General features: G+C 40.1%; 1 protein-coding gene across 1 annotated transcript in view; it reads right to left on the bottom strand.

The window, feature by feature from the left end:
• The window catches only part of KDM1B (lysine demethylase 1B), a 101,041-nt gene that overhangs the window by 25,396 nt on the left and 62,225 nt on the right, over positions 1–13,420 (bottom strand). Inside the window, exons 9-12 of the mRNA XM_042782413.1 lie at positions 9,203–9,379; positions 8,582–8,656; positions 3,630–3,767; positions 1,882–2,053 (exon numbers count right to left, since the gene is read on the bottom strand). Of these exons, the coding sequence (XP_042638347.1) occupies positions 1,882–2,053; positions 3,630–3,767; positions 8,582–8,656; positions 9,203–9,379 (562 nt within the window). The remainder of the gene's footprint in view (positions 1–1,881; positions 2,054–3,629; positions 3,768–8,581; positions 8,657–9,202; positions 9,380–13,420) is intronic.

The following is a 13,420-nucleotide window of genomic DNA, read 5'->3' as shown; positions in this document are numbered from 1 at the left end:
TGGGCAATCCTACTTCCATAGTGATACTGCCTCGGAAACCCAAGGAGGGGTCGCTATGAGTCGGGGCCGACTCGACGGCACATAACAACAACAAGGGAACTTCTTCACTTATAAAGAAAATATGAATTTGAAAACTGCCCTCCAAAAAAGAACTGAGAACCTGTTACAAGTTGAATGGTATTCCCCAAATGTGTTGGAATCCTAACCCTTACATAGACAGATGTAATCCCATCTGAGAGTAAGATTTTCTTTATTATATCCATGAGGCTGTATCAATGTAGGATGTGTCTTACACCAAACATTTTTGAGATATACAAGGAGAAAGGCACAGTAACAAGCAAGCAGGAATGGGGAAAGAGAGATGCCACCTGGAGATCTCCAAGAAATGCCAAGAAGAAAGGATTGACCCCCAGTGCCAACAGAAAGCACCTTCCCTTGGAGTCCTGAATGAGGCGTCTATCCTCCTTATCTGTGAGAAAATAAATTTCTGCTTATTAAAGCCACCTACTTGTGGTATTTCCTTTATAGCAGTACTTAAAATCTAAGACAGAAAACTTGTAGAGAAATAAATATACAGCTGAAGCAAATTTGTATCTTGAAAATTCAGTTCAAATGTTGACACTTTAAAAAACTCCAAAATGCCTTCAAGAACTACAAGTGAATACATTAAGGATAACATTATGAGTTTAATATCAATTTAAGAGGTAACATAATAAGATCTAGGAGCTCTGGTAGAATAGTGCCTAAGGCACTTGACTGCTAACCAGAAGGCTGGCAGTTCAAACTCACCAGCCACTCCTTGGAAGGAAGGTTGGGCAATCTACTTCTGTAGTGTTACTGCCTCGGCAACCCAAGGAGGGGTCACTATGAGTCGGGCCGACTGGACGGCACGTAACAACAACAACAACATAATAAAATCTAGGAGCTCTGGTGGCATAGTGCCTAAGGCACTTGACTGCTAACCAGAAGATTGGCGGTTCAAACCCACCAGCCAATCTGCATGAAGGAAGACAGGGCAATCTACTTCCGTAAAGATTTACTACCTTGGAAAGGGGGTTGCTATGAGTCAGAACTGATGTGATGGCAGTGAATGTGCTTTCTGGTTTATAATAAAATCTTAGCTGTTGGGCATCCTCCTGGAAACAAGCAATCAAGTTATCTAAAGACTTGTAGTTCTATTCCTAATGATTTTGAGAATCAACATTCTTAGATTATAAGATACATTCTTAAGCAAAATATACTGAAAGACATTAACTTAACTGCCCTAAAAAAGGAAAAGAGAAGAAACCTGGTCATATAGATGCCCTCACCTAGAAAAGACATTATTGGGTAACCACTTATTCACAGGCATCCCTGAATGGGGTAAACAGTTAAGTGTTCAACTACTAACCAAAAGGTTGGTGGTTCAAACCCACCCAGAGATGTCTTGGAAGAAAAGCCTGGCAATCTGCTTCCAAAAAGTCAGAGCCTTGAAAACCCCACAGAGCAGTTCTACTCTGCACACATGGGACCACTGTGAGTCGAAACTGACTTGATAGCAACTGGTTATTCACACAGGGCTTACCACGTATTTCCTTAAAAGTAAGCTCCTCTGGCAGATTTCGAATTAAACATTTAAGTGATTTTAAAAACACCAGCTGCCGTGTCAAGAAAGGTTCAGGTGTGCATACACACCAGCATCTAAGTTGCCAAGGAAGTTCCAAGATCCCCTTTGTCTAGAACTCAGAGAACAGTCTGGAGAATGCATCAATCCAAAAAGGAAGCTCATAAGGACTATTCCTATTGCATCATCCAGTCTTGTGGATGAATGATGCTACTGCTAATCAAGCTCAGGTTGAATGAGACTGTGATGGAACATTGAGAACACCATTCTCCCCATACCTCCTAAAGGGACATCTTGGAGCTGAGTCTTATCCTTCCTCCACTCAGAGACAACATCCAAGAGAGCATTAAAATGAAAATCCATGCGCTTGTCAATAGTGGGGTCAGTTATTCTTCCACCTTCCTGAATTAAGTCACATCTTTCTCCAAATTTATGCATGCTGATGCCAAGCTTCAAAAATAATAAGAATAAAAAGGTGAACATTTTCCCTGGGAAAAATATTTACAGGTTCTAAGTTGAAATTAGACAGAGCCCTCCTGCACTTCTCAAAAATAAAGCTAAATATCCTTCATGGGGAATGGCAACAAAGTCAGGGAGTGCAAATACAGCACAACATCTAAGAGACTTATGAGACTGTAAGGGTGACAGACAGCAAAAGCTTCTATGCCATGCACTCTAGGAGAGCGTTTCAGCCCATAAGTAGTTATTAAGGTTTCAGAAGTCATAGCTATGCACTGCCTTCTCTGTGCTTTGAAATTCTGTCTCCTACATGGACCCTCACATGAATGAACACAGACACACAAACATTCACAGCAGAAGTTGAAACTGAATTTACTATCAGTAGTATTTTAGGAAAAAAAAAAACCTTGGACCTACCAGGTCGTTAAAGAAACCATAGGGTTGGCAGATAAAAAACAGGATGCCTAGCCACTCCTCGGAAGGAAGATGGGGCAATCTATTTCCATAGTGATACTGCCTCAGAAACCCAAGGAGGGGTCACTATGAGTTGGGTCCAACTCCACAGCACATAACAACAACAAGTCCCATGAGGACTTCTGATAAATAACAAACAAACTTTCAGTACAGGCAGTGCCCCAGTTACAAACTAGATCAGCTCCTATGTTTTAAGATAATAAAGTAGATAAGTTTAAGTACTTAAGCTTAGGTAGATAACTCATATCAGGTGCACACAGTTCTTAGTTAGCCTTACTTTAGTGCAAGAAAAGCCTCCAATTCTTTTCAATGATTTAAAAGCTGCTTGTGCAGCAACTAAAGGCAATTGTGATAAAATTGTTGCTACTAGGGGTTGGTTCAAGGAGCTCTGGTGGCACAATGCCTAAAGTGTTTGACTGCTAACCAGAAGGTTGGTGGTATGAACGCACCAGCCACTCCCAGAATGAAGATGGGGCAATCTACCTCTCTAAATTAGATTTTTCACCTCAGAAACCCAAAGGGTGTCTCTATGAGTTGGAATCGACTCGATGGCAATGAGTTTGTTAGATTTTCTTTTTTTTTTGAGGGGTTGGCTCAAATCATTTCAAACTGCAGGCAAACTTACACAAGGTAAAAGGCAAGTACGAATTGCCCATAGTCAAGAGTTCATAACCTTGGGACTGTCTGTATCAGTATGTCCCAAATACTGCATGCAAAATGGTCCATGTAATATTTGGGACATACTTATACAAAAAGAATCACTTGCTACTTATCAGAAATTCTAATTTAACTGGGCATCCTGTATTTTTATTTGCTCAATCTGGCAAACCTACCACTATGAGACAACTGAGAGTTCTACAAATAACACATAAAATTAGAGACCTCATAAAAACAACCTTTAAGCCCTCTCGTTTCACCTCCTCAAAAAAGCAGAACTGTAATTGTTCTTATTTACTTTGCAGAGGGGATGAAGAGGCCAGAAAGCATTTTGGCATTGTTATTATCTGCTTTAGAAGCCTATTAATATTACACACAGCAAACTGAGACCATTTTGCTTTTCTTTATCTACAGTACAAATCTGAAAGAAACCCACTTGCTCACACATTAGCGCTATGGGGTTGTTAATGCAGCCATTGACGATCTGGGCTCCTCTTCCAACGACTACACCTTTAAAAGACTTATCATCCCATACTCGACCACCAATTCTATCTTTGGCTTCTAGGACAGTCACCTAAAAGACAAGAAATTAGGAAATCTAAGTAAGATCAAAGAGTCATTTATCAAATGTAATACAAGTAGTCCCCAACTTATGAAGGGGTTTATTCTAACAATACTGCCTTAAGTCAGTTCTGATACAGTCAAGCTCTTCCCTTGATTTCATAATTGCCTTTTGTTAAAAGCAATTTTATAAATCTGATCTCTGAATCTGCCAGTGAACATCTTAGAATAATAACGTCAGCAAATTAAGCACTGCAACACTTTGCATAACACGTATTACTAATGATAAGATGTAAAAAAGAAAAAACAGACGTCTTAATTACAGTTAATCATAACTTGAAAATGACATTAACTTGGAGACTACATGTACTATAAAAATATAGAAAGACACTGTTAAATGAGCTCCATATTTGATTAATTTATCATATTACTAGAGAAAAGGCTTTAAAAGGAGGGCAGTGAGAACAGAAGCCAAAGCAGACAGATGTTAAAAACAATCAATACAGATTCCAGCAATGAATAACTAACTGAGAGGTCTGCGGGAAAATGCCTTAAAAACTGTTTCCTTTCAAATCAGATCATGAAAAGATTCAATGAACTAGCATAGGAAATGTCTGTTTACAGCTTTCACTGTATAGTGTTCTATAAACTAAAAAGCACTATTAATAACTTGGCTAAAGAAGTGATTTTTGCCCCCTCCAAAATATCTACATATGTACCAAAATTCCTGATTTTGCAAATGAGCTTAAACTTCCTTAAGAGATGACTATTTCTTAACAAATAAACAACAACAAACAAACAAAAAACTCTTTATACTACTTTATGGAGTATGACCTCATGTGCTAGATAGACCTCACCAGGATGATCCCTCACCAGGCTATTTTATCTCCTAATTTGGAAGACATAGGGAATGGCTCTCAGGTAAACCAGTGGTATCTTACCCATAGCCCTGTGATTCAATGTGCTACACTTCCCTTGGTTGTATTAATGAACACTGTAACTCCAATTCAGGGCAAGCCCTAGATAGTGCAAACAATTAAGTACACGACTACTAACGGAAAGGTTGGGGTTCAAACCATCCTAGAGGTGTTTCAGAGGAAAGGCCCAATGATCTGGTTCTAAAAGGACACAGCCTTGAAAAGCCTATGGAACACAGTGCTACTCTGAACACATGGGGTCACTATAACTCAGAATCCATCAACGACAATTGGCTTGATTTTTCTTACTCACTGCAAGGCTAGTCGTGTAGTTCCTAGACCCTTAAAAGCACTAATTTAAATAGCTGGATAAGAGGTTCCCAAGTTAACTGTCTCTCAGGTAACTCAGAAGAATGCATTTTCCTAACTGTTAGATGGATGGTGGCCTCCATAGGTGTCTCCCTCATATAACACTTGGATAGAGTAAGGGAAAGTAATAAGAATCCTCTGAACATTCCTCTTCCTCAGATCTAAATAATTTTCTCCAACTGTTGCTGTTGGTGTTAGGTGCCATTGAGTCAGTTCTGACTGACAGCAGCCCTAAGTACAACAGAAGGAAACACTGCCCGGTCTTGTGAGACTGGGTCTTCACAACTGTTGCTATGTTTGAGCCCATCATTGCAGCTGCTGTTTCAATCCATCTCATTGACGGTATTCCTCTTTTTTGCTGACCCTCTATTTTACCAAGCATGGCATCCTTCTACAGGGACTGGTCCCTTCTGACAACATGACCAAAGTAAGTGAGGCGAAGTCTGGCCATTCTAGCTTCTGAAGGAGTATTCCGGTTGTACTTCTTCCAAAATAGATTTGTTCATTTTTTTAGCAATTCATGGTACATTCAACATTCTTCACTAACACCACAATTCAAATATATCAATTCTTCTGTGGTCTTCCTCATTCACTGTTCAGTTCTCACACATGAGGCTATGGAAAATACCATTGCTTGGTCAGGTACACTTTAGTCTTCAAAGTGACATCTTTGCTCTGAAACATTTTAAAAAGGTCTTTTGCACGTTTGCCCAATGCAATACACTGATTTCTTGACTGCTGTTTCCAGCAATACAATGTAATCCAAGATTTAGGTCTCTCATTCAAACCAAAGAGGGAAAACTTCTCTTAGGAATAGCCATTAAAAACCTGTCTCTGAAAACATTCCAGAGACTATAATTATTAGAAAAAAAAGAAAGTCATAATCTCCTTTAACAAGACAGAAAACAGTGAAAAGACTGAGTCCATTCTGCTAAATTTAGGTTTTTAATTTTATTTACTTGTTGTTGACAAGATACACAGCAAAACAGACACCAATTCAACAGTTTCAACGTGAACAATTCAGACGCTGATTACATTCTTCAATTTGTTGAACCATTCTCTGCCTCTTTTTCTGAGTTTTTCCTCTTCAATTAACATACTCTCACTGTCCTTTAAGGTTCCTATCTAACCAACTTTTGCCAATTCAATCCTATACAGGTATACAACTTCCAGACAGCACTTATAATAATCGGCTATACAACCCTACCCTTAATGTGATTTTTCCATTGCTGTAAACCTAAACTCAGTACTGCATACTAACAGTTTTGATTTAAGTGAAAACCAAAGTCTTTTCAAAATAAGTTTTGGAATAGGAGAAACATGTCAGATACAGGAAGTCACAGAAATTTGAGGATGGTTAACTTAAATAAATTTAATAAAAATTGTTGTTGTTCTGTGCTGTCAAATCGGACCCAACTCATAGCGACCCCTCCTTGGGTTTCCGAGGCAGTATCACTACGTTAGTAGATTTCCCAACCTTCCCTCCGAGTAGTGGCTGGTGGGTTTGAACCACAAGACTTCTGGTTAGCAGTTAAGTGCCTTAGGCACTATGCTACCAGAGCTCCTAATAAAAATTAGATATATTAAATTATAGAATTTTTTGTTTCTATTTTGGCTAATTTTGAACAACTAGAATCACGCAACATACTAAATGAAAAAATAAAAAAGGAGAAGTAGGCTATCTTAAAGGTGTACAGTATTTTAAAAGCCATGTAATTCTGTCTTAGTCCATGAATTAACTCAATCTAGCTTTCCAAATGCAAAGATTTTTATTTTTCAGAATAAAATTGAAAATGTGTCTGATTTGCCTAAGAAAATTTAACTGGGTATTTCAGAAAATTCTGTACAGGAAATGGTGAGTTTTCATGCTGCAAATTGTTGTCTCCAATTACTGAGGAAACAAGAGCTTTTTACCAGTTACTCCTCTTCAACTGGCCCTGGGTGGTGCAGTTACACACTCAATTGTCAATCAAAAGATTGGCGGCTCTAGTCTACCCAGATCTACCTCTGAAAACTCAGCCAATGAAAACCCTCTGAAGCACAGTTCTACTCTGGCACACAGGGTTGCCGTGAGTATAAGATGACTCAACAGCAAATGTGTTTTTTTATTTTTTCACTTAATGGTGTCAATAATTCTCAAGGAAGATTGGGCAATCTACTTCCATAGTGATACTGCCTCAGAAACCCAAGGAGGGGTCACTATGAGTCGGATCCAACTCAACAGCAGTTGAGTTTGGTTTTTTGGTTTGGTGTCAATAATAATCTGTCAAGAATTTCTGCTCTAATACCCAGTTAGAATCTCTCCTCACTGGCTCAAAACTCTCTTCAGAACTGTGGGAATGTGTATTTTCCTGTGTAAATGGCATGAAGAAGCATCCAACCTCCTCTAACTTCACAAGGCAGGAAGAACAAGATCAACAGCCCAAGGCTGAGGCAGAGGTCAGACATACCTCCACCCTCCAACTTTTTATTGATTCTGATAGCAACCATCCTTCCCACAGCACTTCTCTGCTGGGTTCATTAAGTTGTTTCAACGGCCACACAGAACTCACAGACAACACTCATGATTATAAGGTTTATTAGGGAAGTAAAAGGTTACATTCAGAATGAAGAACACTGAGGATAATCCTTCAATCAGGACAGCCTCCCTTCAGCTGTGCCCAAAGGCAGGTTTTTCTCTCTGGCTCTTGGGCTTCTACCCTGCTCCTGCAAGTGTTTCAATGTTCTTTTAGCTCTAGAGGCACCCTACTCTGCCAGTAAGCCTTAGCCCAAAGCCACTTAGCTTTTTTGCTTGCCTCCTGGGTCAGAAGGCCTAGTTCCATGAACAAATGTCCCAGAGATAACCCACTCTGCCAGAAAGCCTCTTGCCTGAAGGCACTCAGTTTTCTCGCTCCATGGGCCAGGAAGCCCACCACTTTGACTCATGCAGGTTCCGTTGCCTGTGCTGCCACCTGCTTCCCTGCCGCTGCTTCTCACTGTCTTTGTGTCACTGCTCTCTATCTCCTGGACTGTGATAGTTCAGTGCAGGGATCTCAGGTCCAAAGGATGCAATTCACTCCTGGCTCTTCTTCTTTCTTGATGGTAGTACGATCCCCCTCTTTGCACCTCTGGGATGATGGCTCATTGTAAGCCTAGTGAGATGGTAAAACTGACCAATCCACACATTACGGTCCCATATACCATTTTTGCATGGTTGTACCTCCGCAAGGTATCATGCATCTTATTTACATTATTAACAAGCTATCCAATTTCCTTAGTAGGCCACAAGCACCTTACATTTGCATAGTCTCACCCAATTATTGGATGGGAGTCAAAAAGACAATGACTAGACAGGCCATACCAAGCAATTCACCACACCATGTTTCCTCTACCTTTCTTCTATTACATCAATTCCAAGTTTTGTTTCTTAGGATCAACTGTGAAGATACTATGTATTTAGCATTCTTTGCTAAAATAATGAAGTTAGTTTCTAAGTCTTAGAAAATATGGACCACAGGAGGAGTTAACCTTCTGCTTCTGCCCATGTGTCCCAAAATCTTACCTTAATCCCAAAGTTATGCAGTTGCCTTGCAGCTGCTAATCCTGAAGGACCTGCTCCAACAACGATGACTGATTTCTTTCAAAATAAGGAACAAAAATTCAATTATAGCAATGATAACAACATTCTGTTCTCAGGTGTCCTGGAATGTACTAACTGTAATGCAACGTGTACATTTCTCTGATGTCTCTAAACCTATTGCTTTTGAGCTGATTCTGACTCAAAGAAACCCCACAGGACAGACAGGACTGCCACATAGGGTTTCCAAATCTGTAAATCTTTACAGAAGCAGACTGCCACATCTTTCCCCTGTGGAGCAGCTTGTGGGTTTGAACTGCTAACCTTGAGGTTAGCAACCAAGTGCTTACTGAGCCACCAGGGCTCCTTTGATATCTTTCCTAATGAGGAGAGTGTTACCTATCTTAAGTAATCCCTTCTTCTTCTCTACCATTGAGGGAAACAGTGCTTGATACTCTCCCCTCAAAAGAAACACATGTTCTACAAGTCTTATTTCTTTAAGTTTTATGTCAGTGATATGACTTCCATTAGTATTAATACATTAATTAATATACTTCCATAAGTAATGATATGCAGCATTTGTCATGCCCTGTGACAGTCACCTACATTGTGGTAGTCTTTAGGAAGAAGATGCTGGTCAGTGCTGACACTCAGAACTCCTGTGTTGATCAGACCTTTTCTCGTCATAAAATAAAGTATCCTCTCCACTTCTTGAACACATCGAATGCGTACGAGGCCCCGGACAATGATGTGAGGAATACATTTCTGAGGAGTAAGAGCTTCCTGTGTTTGGAAATGAAAACAAACTGTTATAAAATAAACTCTCACTTCCTCAAAAAAGTTAAACACAGAATTACCATAAGATCTAGCAATTTCTGAAGCATATGTTCACACAAAAACTTTGGCATGAAGATTCACAACAGCATTATTTGTAACAGCCAAAAGGTAGAAACAATTCAAGTGACCATCAGCAGAAAAGTAGATAAACAAAATCTGGCATATCTGTTGTTGTTGTTGTTATGTGCCGATGAGTTGTACCTGACTCATAGCAACCCCTCCTTGGGTTTCCGAGGCAGTATCACTACAGAAGTAGACTGTCCCATCTTCCTTCCAAGGAGTGGCTGGTGGGTTTGAACCACCAGCCTTCTGGTTAGCAGTCAAGTGCCTTAGGCACTATGCTACCAGTGCTCCCCTGGCATATTTGCACACTGGAATATTATTTGGCCATAAAAAGGGATGCTATACTAATACATGCTATAACAAAGATGAACTTTGAAAACATTATACTAAAGGAAGTAAGAGACACAAAAGCCCACCTATTGTATGATTACATTTATATGAAATATCCAGAGTGGAATAATTCATAGACACAAAAAAGCAAATTAAAGGTTGCCAGAGGATTGGGGGGGGGGGGATAGCAACTGATTGCTAATGGGTACAGGGTTTCCTTTTGGGGTGATAGAAAAGTTCCTGGGGTGATAAAAAGGTTCTGGAAAAAGGCATACAACACTGTAAGTGTACTTGATGCCACTGAACTGTATACTTTAAAATGGTTAAATGGTAACTTTTATGTTATGTATATTTTACAACACAAACAGAAACAAAACAACTCTCAAAGTAATTCAAACCCATCATTTATTACTAGCTATACAAGCAAAGGGAGGTTTGCATGGTAGGTAGAAAGAGAAGAAAAGGTCAAATGGAGGATATAGCACTTTGTATTTTATCATGTAAATTTCCCCTCACCCCAGAATGCCTACTAGAAGTGTGGGGCAGATCACATCACACTGCTGACTCAATAAGCCATCCAACAAAGGCCATCAGAGAAATCCAGGCTGCTCCCTGTGTTGGCATGTGTGGGTGGTGCACACTGGTAAGTGTGCTTGGCTGCTGACCAAAATGTTGGAAGTTCAAGTCCAACAAGCGGCATCTTGGAAGAAAGGACTAGTGATCTATGTATTAAAAAAACCAGCCACTGAAAACCGTATAGAGCTAAGATCTACTCTAACACATATGAAGTCACCATGAGTCAGGGTCAACTTGATGACAACTGACCTTTTTTTTTTTTTTAACTAGTGTTTACACTGGTAACATGAAAAGCTTGATTACTATGATGGATAGAAGGTTGGTGAACTGATTTAGGAAGCTGTAAAAAAAAAAAAAGACACTGCCTTGCCTTTCTTGCTGACACCAGCTTTAGCAAAGTTGTGATCCATTTTAAGATCCAAGAGTCATGAAGCCCCTGTTTCCATCCAGGGCCAGGAACAAAGTGAGAACAGGCTCCAAAGTCACTTCATTCAGTCCTCCTCTACTTCTTGTCTCCAACCCCCAGCATGACCAGAACCAGATCAAATATAGGAAGATGATTATACGCTTAAAGTATTCAACAAATGACATGTATAACCTTGTCCTGGGATTGCTGCAGAAGGTAAACAAAATATGTCTGTGTGCATAACATTTAAGAAAAAAAAAATTCATTTCCCTGTCCTGGAGTCTTTTAAAGCAAAGATATCTGTGCTCTTCTACAATAGTGTCAGATATACAGTGTAAATATTAGAAACTTATTAAAAATTAAAAGAGATCCAGACTGACAAGTTCAGGATTTTTTTCTGTAAGATTCTTCCTTTGTATAAGTAAAATTTCAAAGTCAAATAGGATAAAATGTGAGGAAAAATGAATCCAAGGCTGTGTCTGAGAAATATGACTTAATAACTTACAGGAAATTCTGGCCACAACTTTGCTCAGTTCAGCAAATGTTTATTGAGCATCTACCTCAAGCCTGCTGGGCAGGAAATGAGTCATTCTACCTTACTCAATTTACTCCCCTAGGTATAATTCATAAAAATTGCATGAATAGCCATAACTTCACGAGGTCACCTTATCTCATACTTGAGTCTAATCCAGTGAAATACCAGGGTGAAAACGGACTACACTTCTTTCATCTAGACTACTTTGGCCGTCTTGCAAAATATCCTGCATTCAATGTTCACACAAATAATTGCTGAAGAAGCTAATAAATCTGAAAAATACTAGGTTCAAGAGAGCCAAAAACAAAACAAAACAGAAAAATAAAACAAAACTGGTAGACTCACCCCCACCACCAAGTTATCTTCATCTCTTTCAAGATGGTATTTTGCAATGCCCCAAACATTTAATTAGTCCCAATACAAAGAAAAGCATGGCTCTTGGCTATAAAGAGCTCTGGTAGCACAGTGCCTAAGGCATTTGACAGCTAACTAGAAGGCTGGTGGTTCAAACCCACCAGCTGCTCCACAGAAGGAAGATGGGGCAATCTACTTCCAGAAAGCCACTTACAGCCTTGGAAGCTCAATGGGGGTCACAATGAGTCAGAATCTAACTCAATGGCAGTAAGTTGTTTTTTTTTTTTCTTAGTTTTGGCTGTTTGATAATATCAAGATGAATATGACACTATCCTTCACTATCCTTTTTTCCTTTTCTTTTTCTTTTTTTTTATTGTGATTTGGGTGAAAATTTACAGAGCAAATACTTTCCATACAGCAGATCACATACACTTTGTCTCATGACATTGACCACAATTTAGCACAATGCAACATCTCCTCTCCCACTTCCTCCCAATAGGTACTGCTTCCCTGTGTCCATCCCTCCATGCACTCCTGCCCCCTGAGCTGTCTCCCTATGCCTAAGCAGCCCTTCTTTCTCTCTTGCTTGTTCTCTCCAAGGAGTGTATCTACCTCAGGTAAATGCTCAACTAGTATGCCTGTCTGCTTGGCTGGAAGCCACAGGTGTGGGTTCAATTCCAGACCTGAAGGGCAGCTAGGGGCCAGTCTCAGCGGTTCCACCAGGCTCCATCAGGCCAGCAAACCTATTACCCGCTTTTTTTCTTTTCCAAATGATTTTGAGTTTTGTTCCACATCGCTCCCCCTGTCTATCCAGGATCTCCTACAAAGATCCTCTTCCAAGTGGTTGACAGTAGTAGCCGAGCACCGTCTATTTCTTCTGGTCTCATAGTCATATAGGCTGCAGATCAGATGGTGTACCAGTCACTAAGACTGATTGTTTCCATGAATTTTTGGTTTTCTTCATTCTTCTTGGCTCTGGATGAGGAGAGACCTATCGTTGCATCTAGATGGCGGCTTGCAAGCTTTTAAGATCCCAGTCGCTACTCACCACAGTATGACACTATCCTTGCCCTCAAACAGCTTATAATCCAGTCTTTAATTATTTTTTTTCCCCTCCTGGCATTGCCAATACAATTCTTTGGACCAAACTCTGCACCTTATACTCACTTTCTAGAGTGTCAAGCACTCAGACTACATAATCTGTAATGGAGTGGTTCCCAGCAGGGGGTGATTTTTGTCTGCTCGTCACAACTAGGGAAGTGGCTGCCCCGAGTATCTAGAGGATAGAGGCAGAGATACTGCTAAGCATCAGAGAATGACAAAGTGGGAGAGAATGACATAGCAGTACCTATCGGGAGGAAGTGGGACAGTAACTCATGACAAAGAATTATCTGGTGCCAAATGTCACTAGAAGCCCTGGTCTAAAAATCCAGCCAAGGAAAGGAGCTCCTCTCCTTCAACAAGAATAATGTCTGAACCTTGAAAACATTATGCTGGGTGAAAGAAGCTAGATACAAAAGGACATATATTGCACAAGCCCACTTGTATAAAATATCTAGGACAGGCAAACATATAGAGACAGAAAGTTGATTAGTGGTAACTAGTAGTGGGCTGGGGATCAGCCAAGGGGCAGTTTAAGCATAGGTACTGAAACAAGGCGGGCTTGTGCTTACTCACTGATCTGCACTGAACACTTTCCCTTGTTACCCTCCCGAGAGGGACC

Source organism: Orycteropus afer, unplaced genomic scaffold (genome assembly GCF_000298275.1).
Source record: "Orycteropus afer afer isolate SDZICR_OR568_19922 unplaced genomic scaffold, OryAfe1.0 scaffold00012, whole genome shotgun sequence".
NCBI classification, from domain to species: Eukaryota; Metazoa; Chordata; class Mammalia; order Tubulidentata; family Orycteropodidae; genus Orycteropus; species Orycteropus afer.
This window is presented reverse-complemented; position numbering and strand designations above follow the sequence as displayed.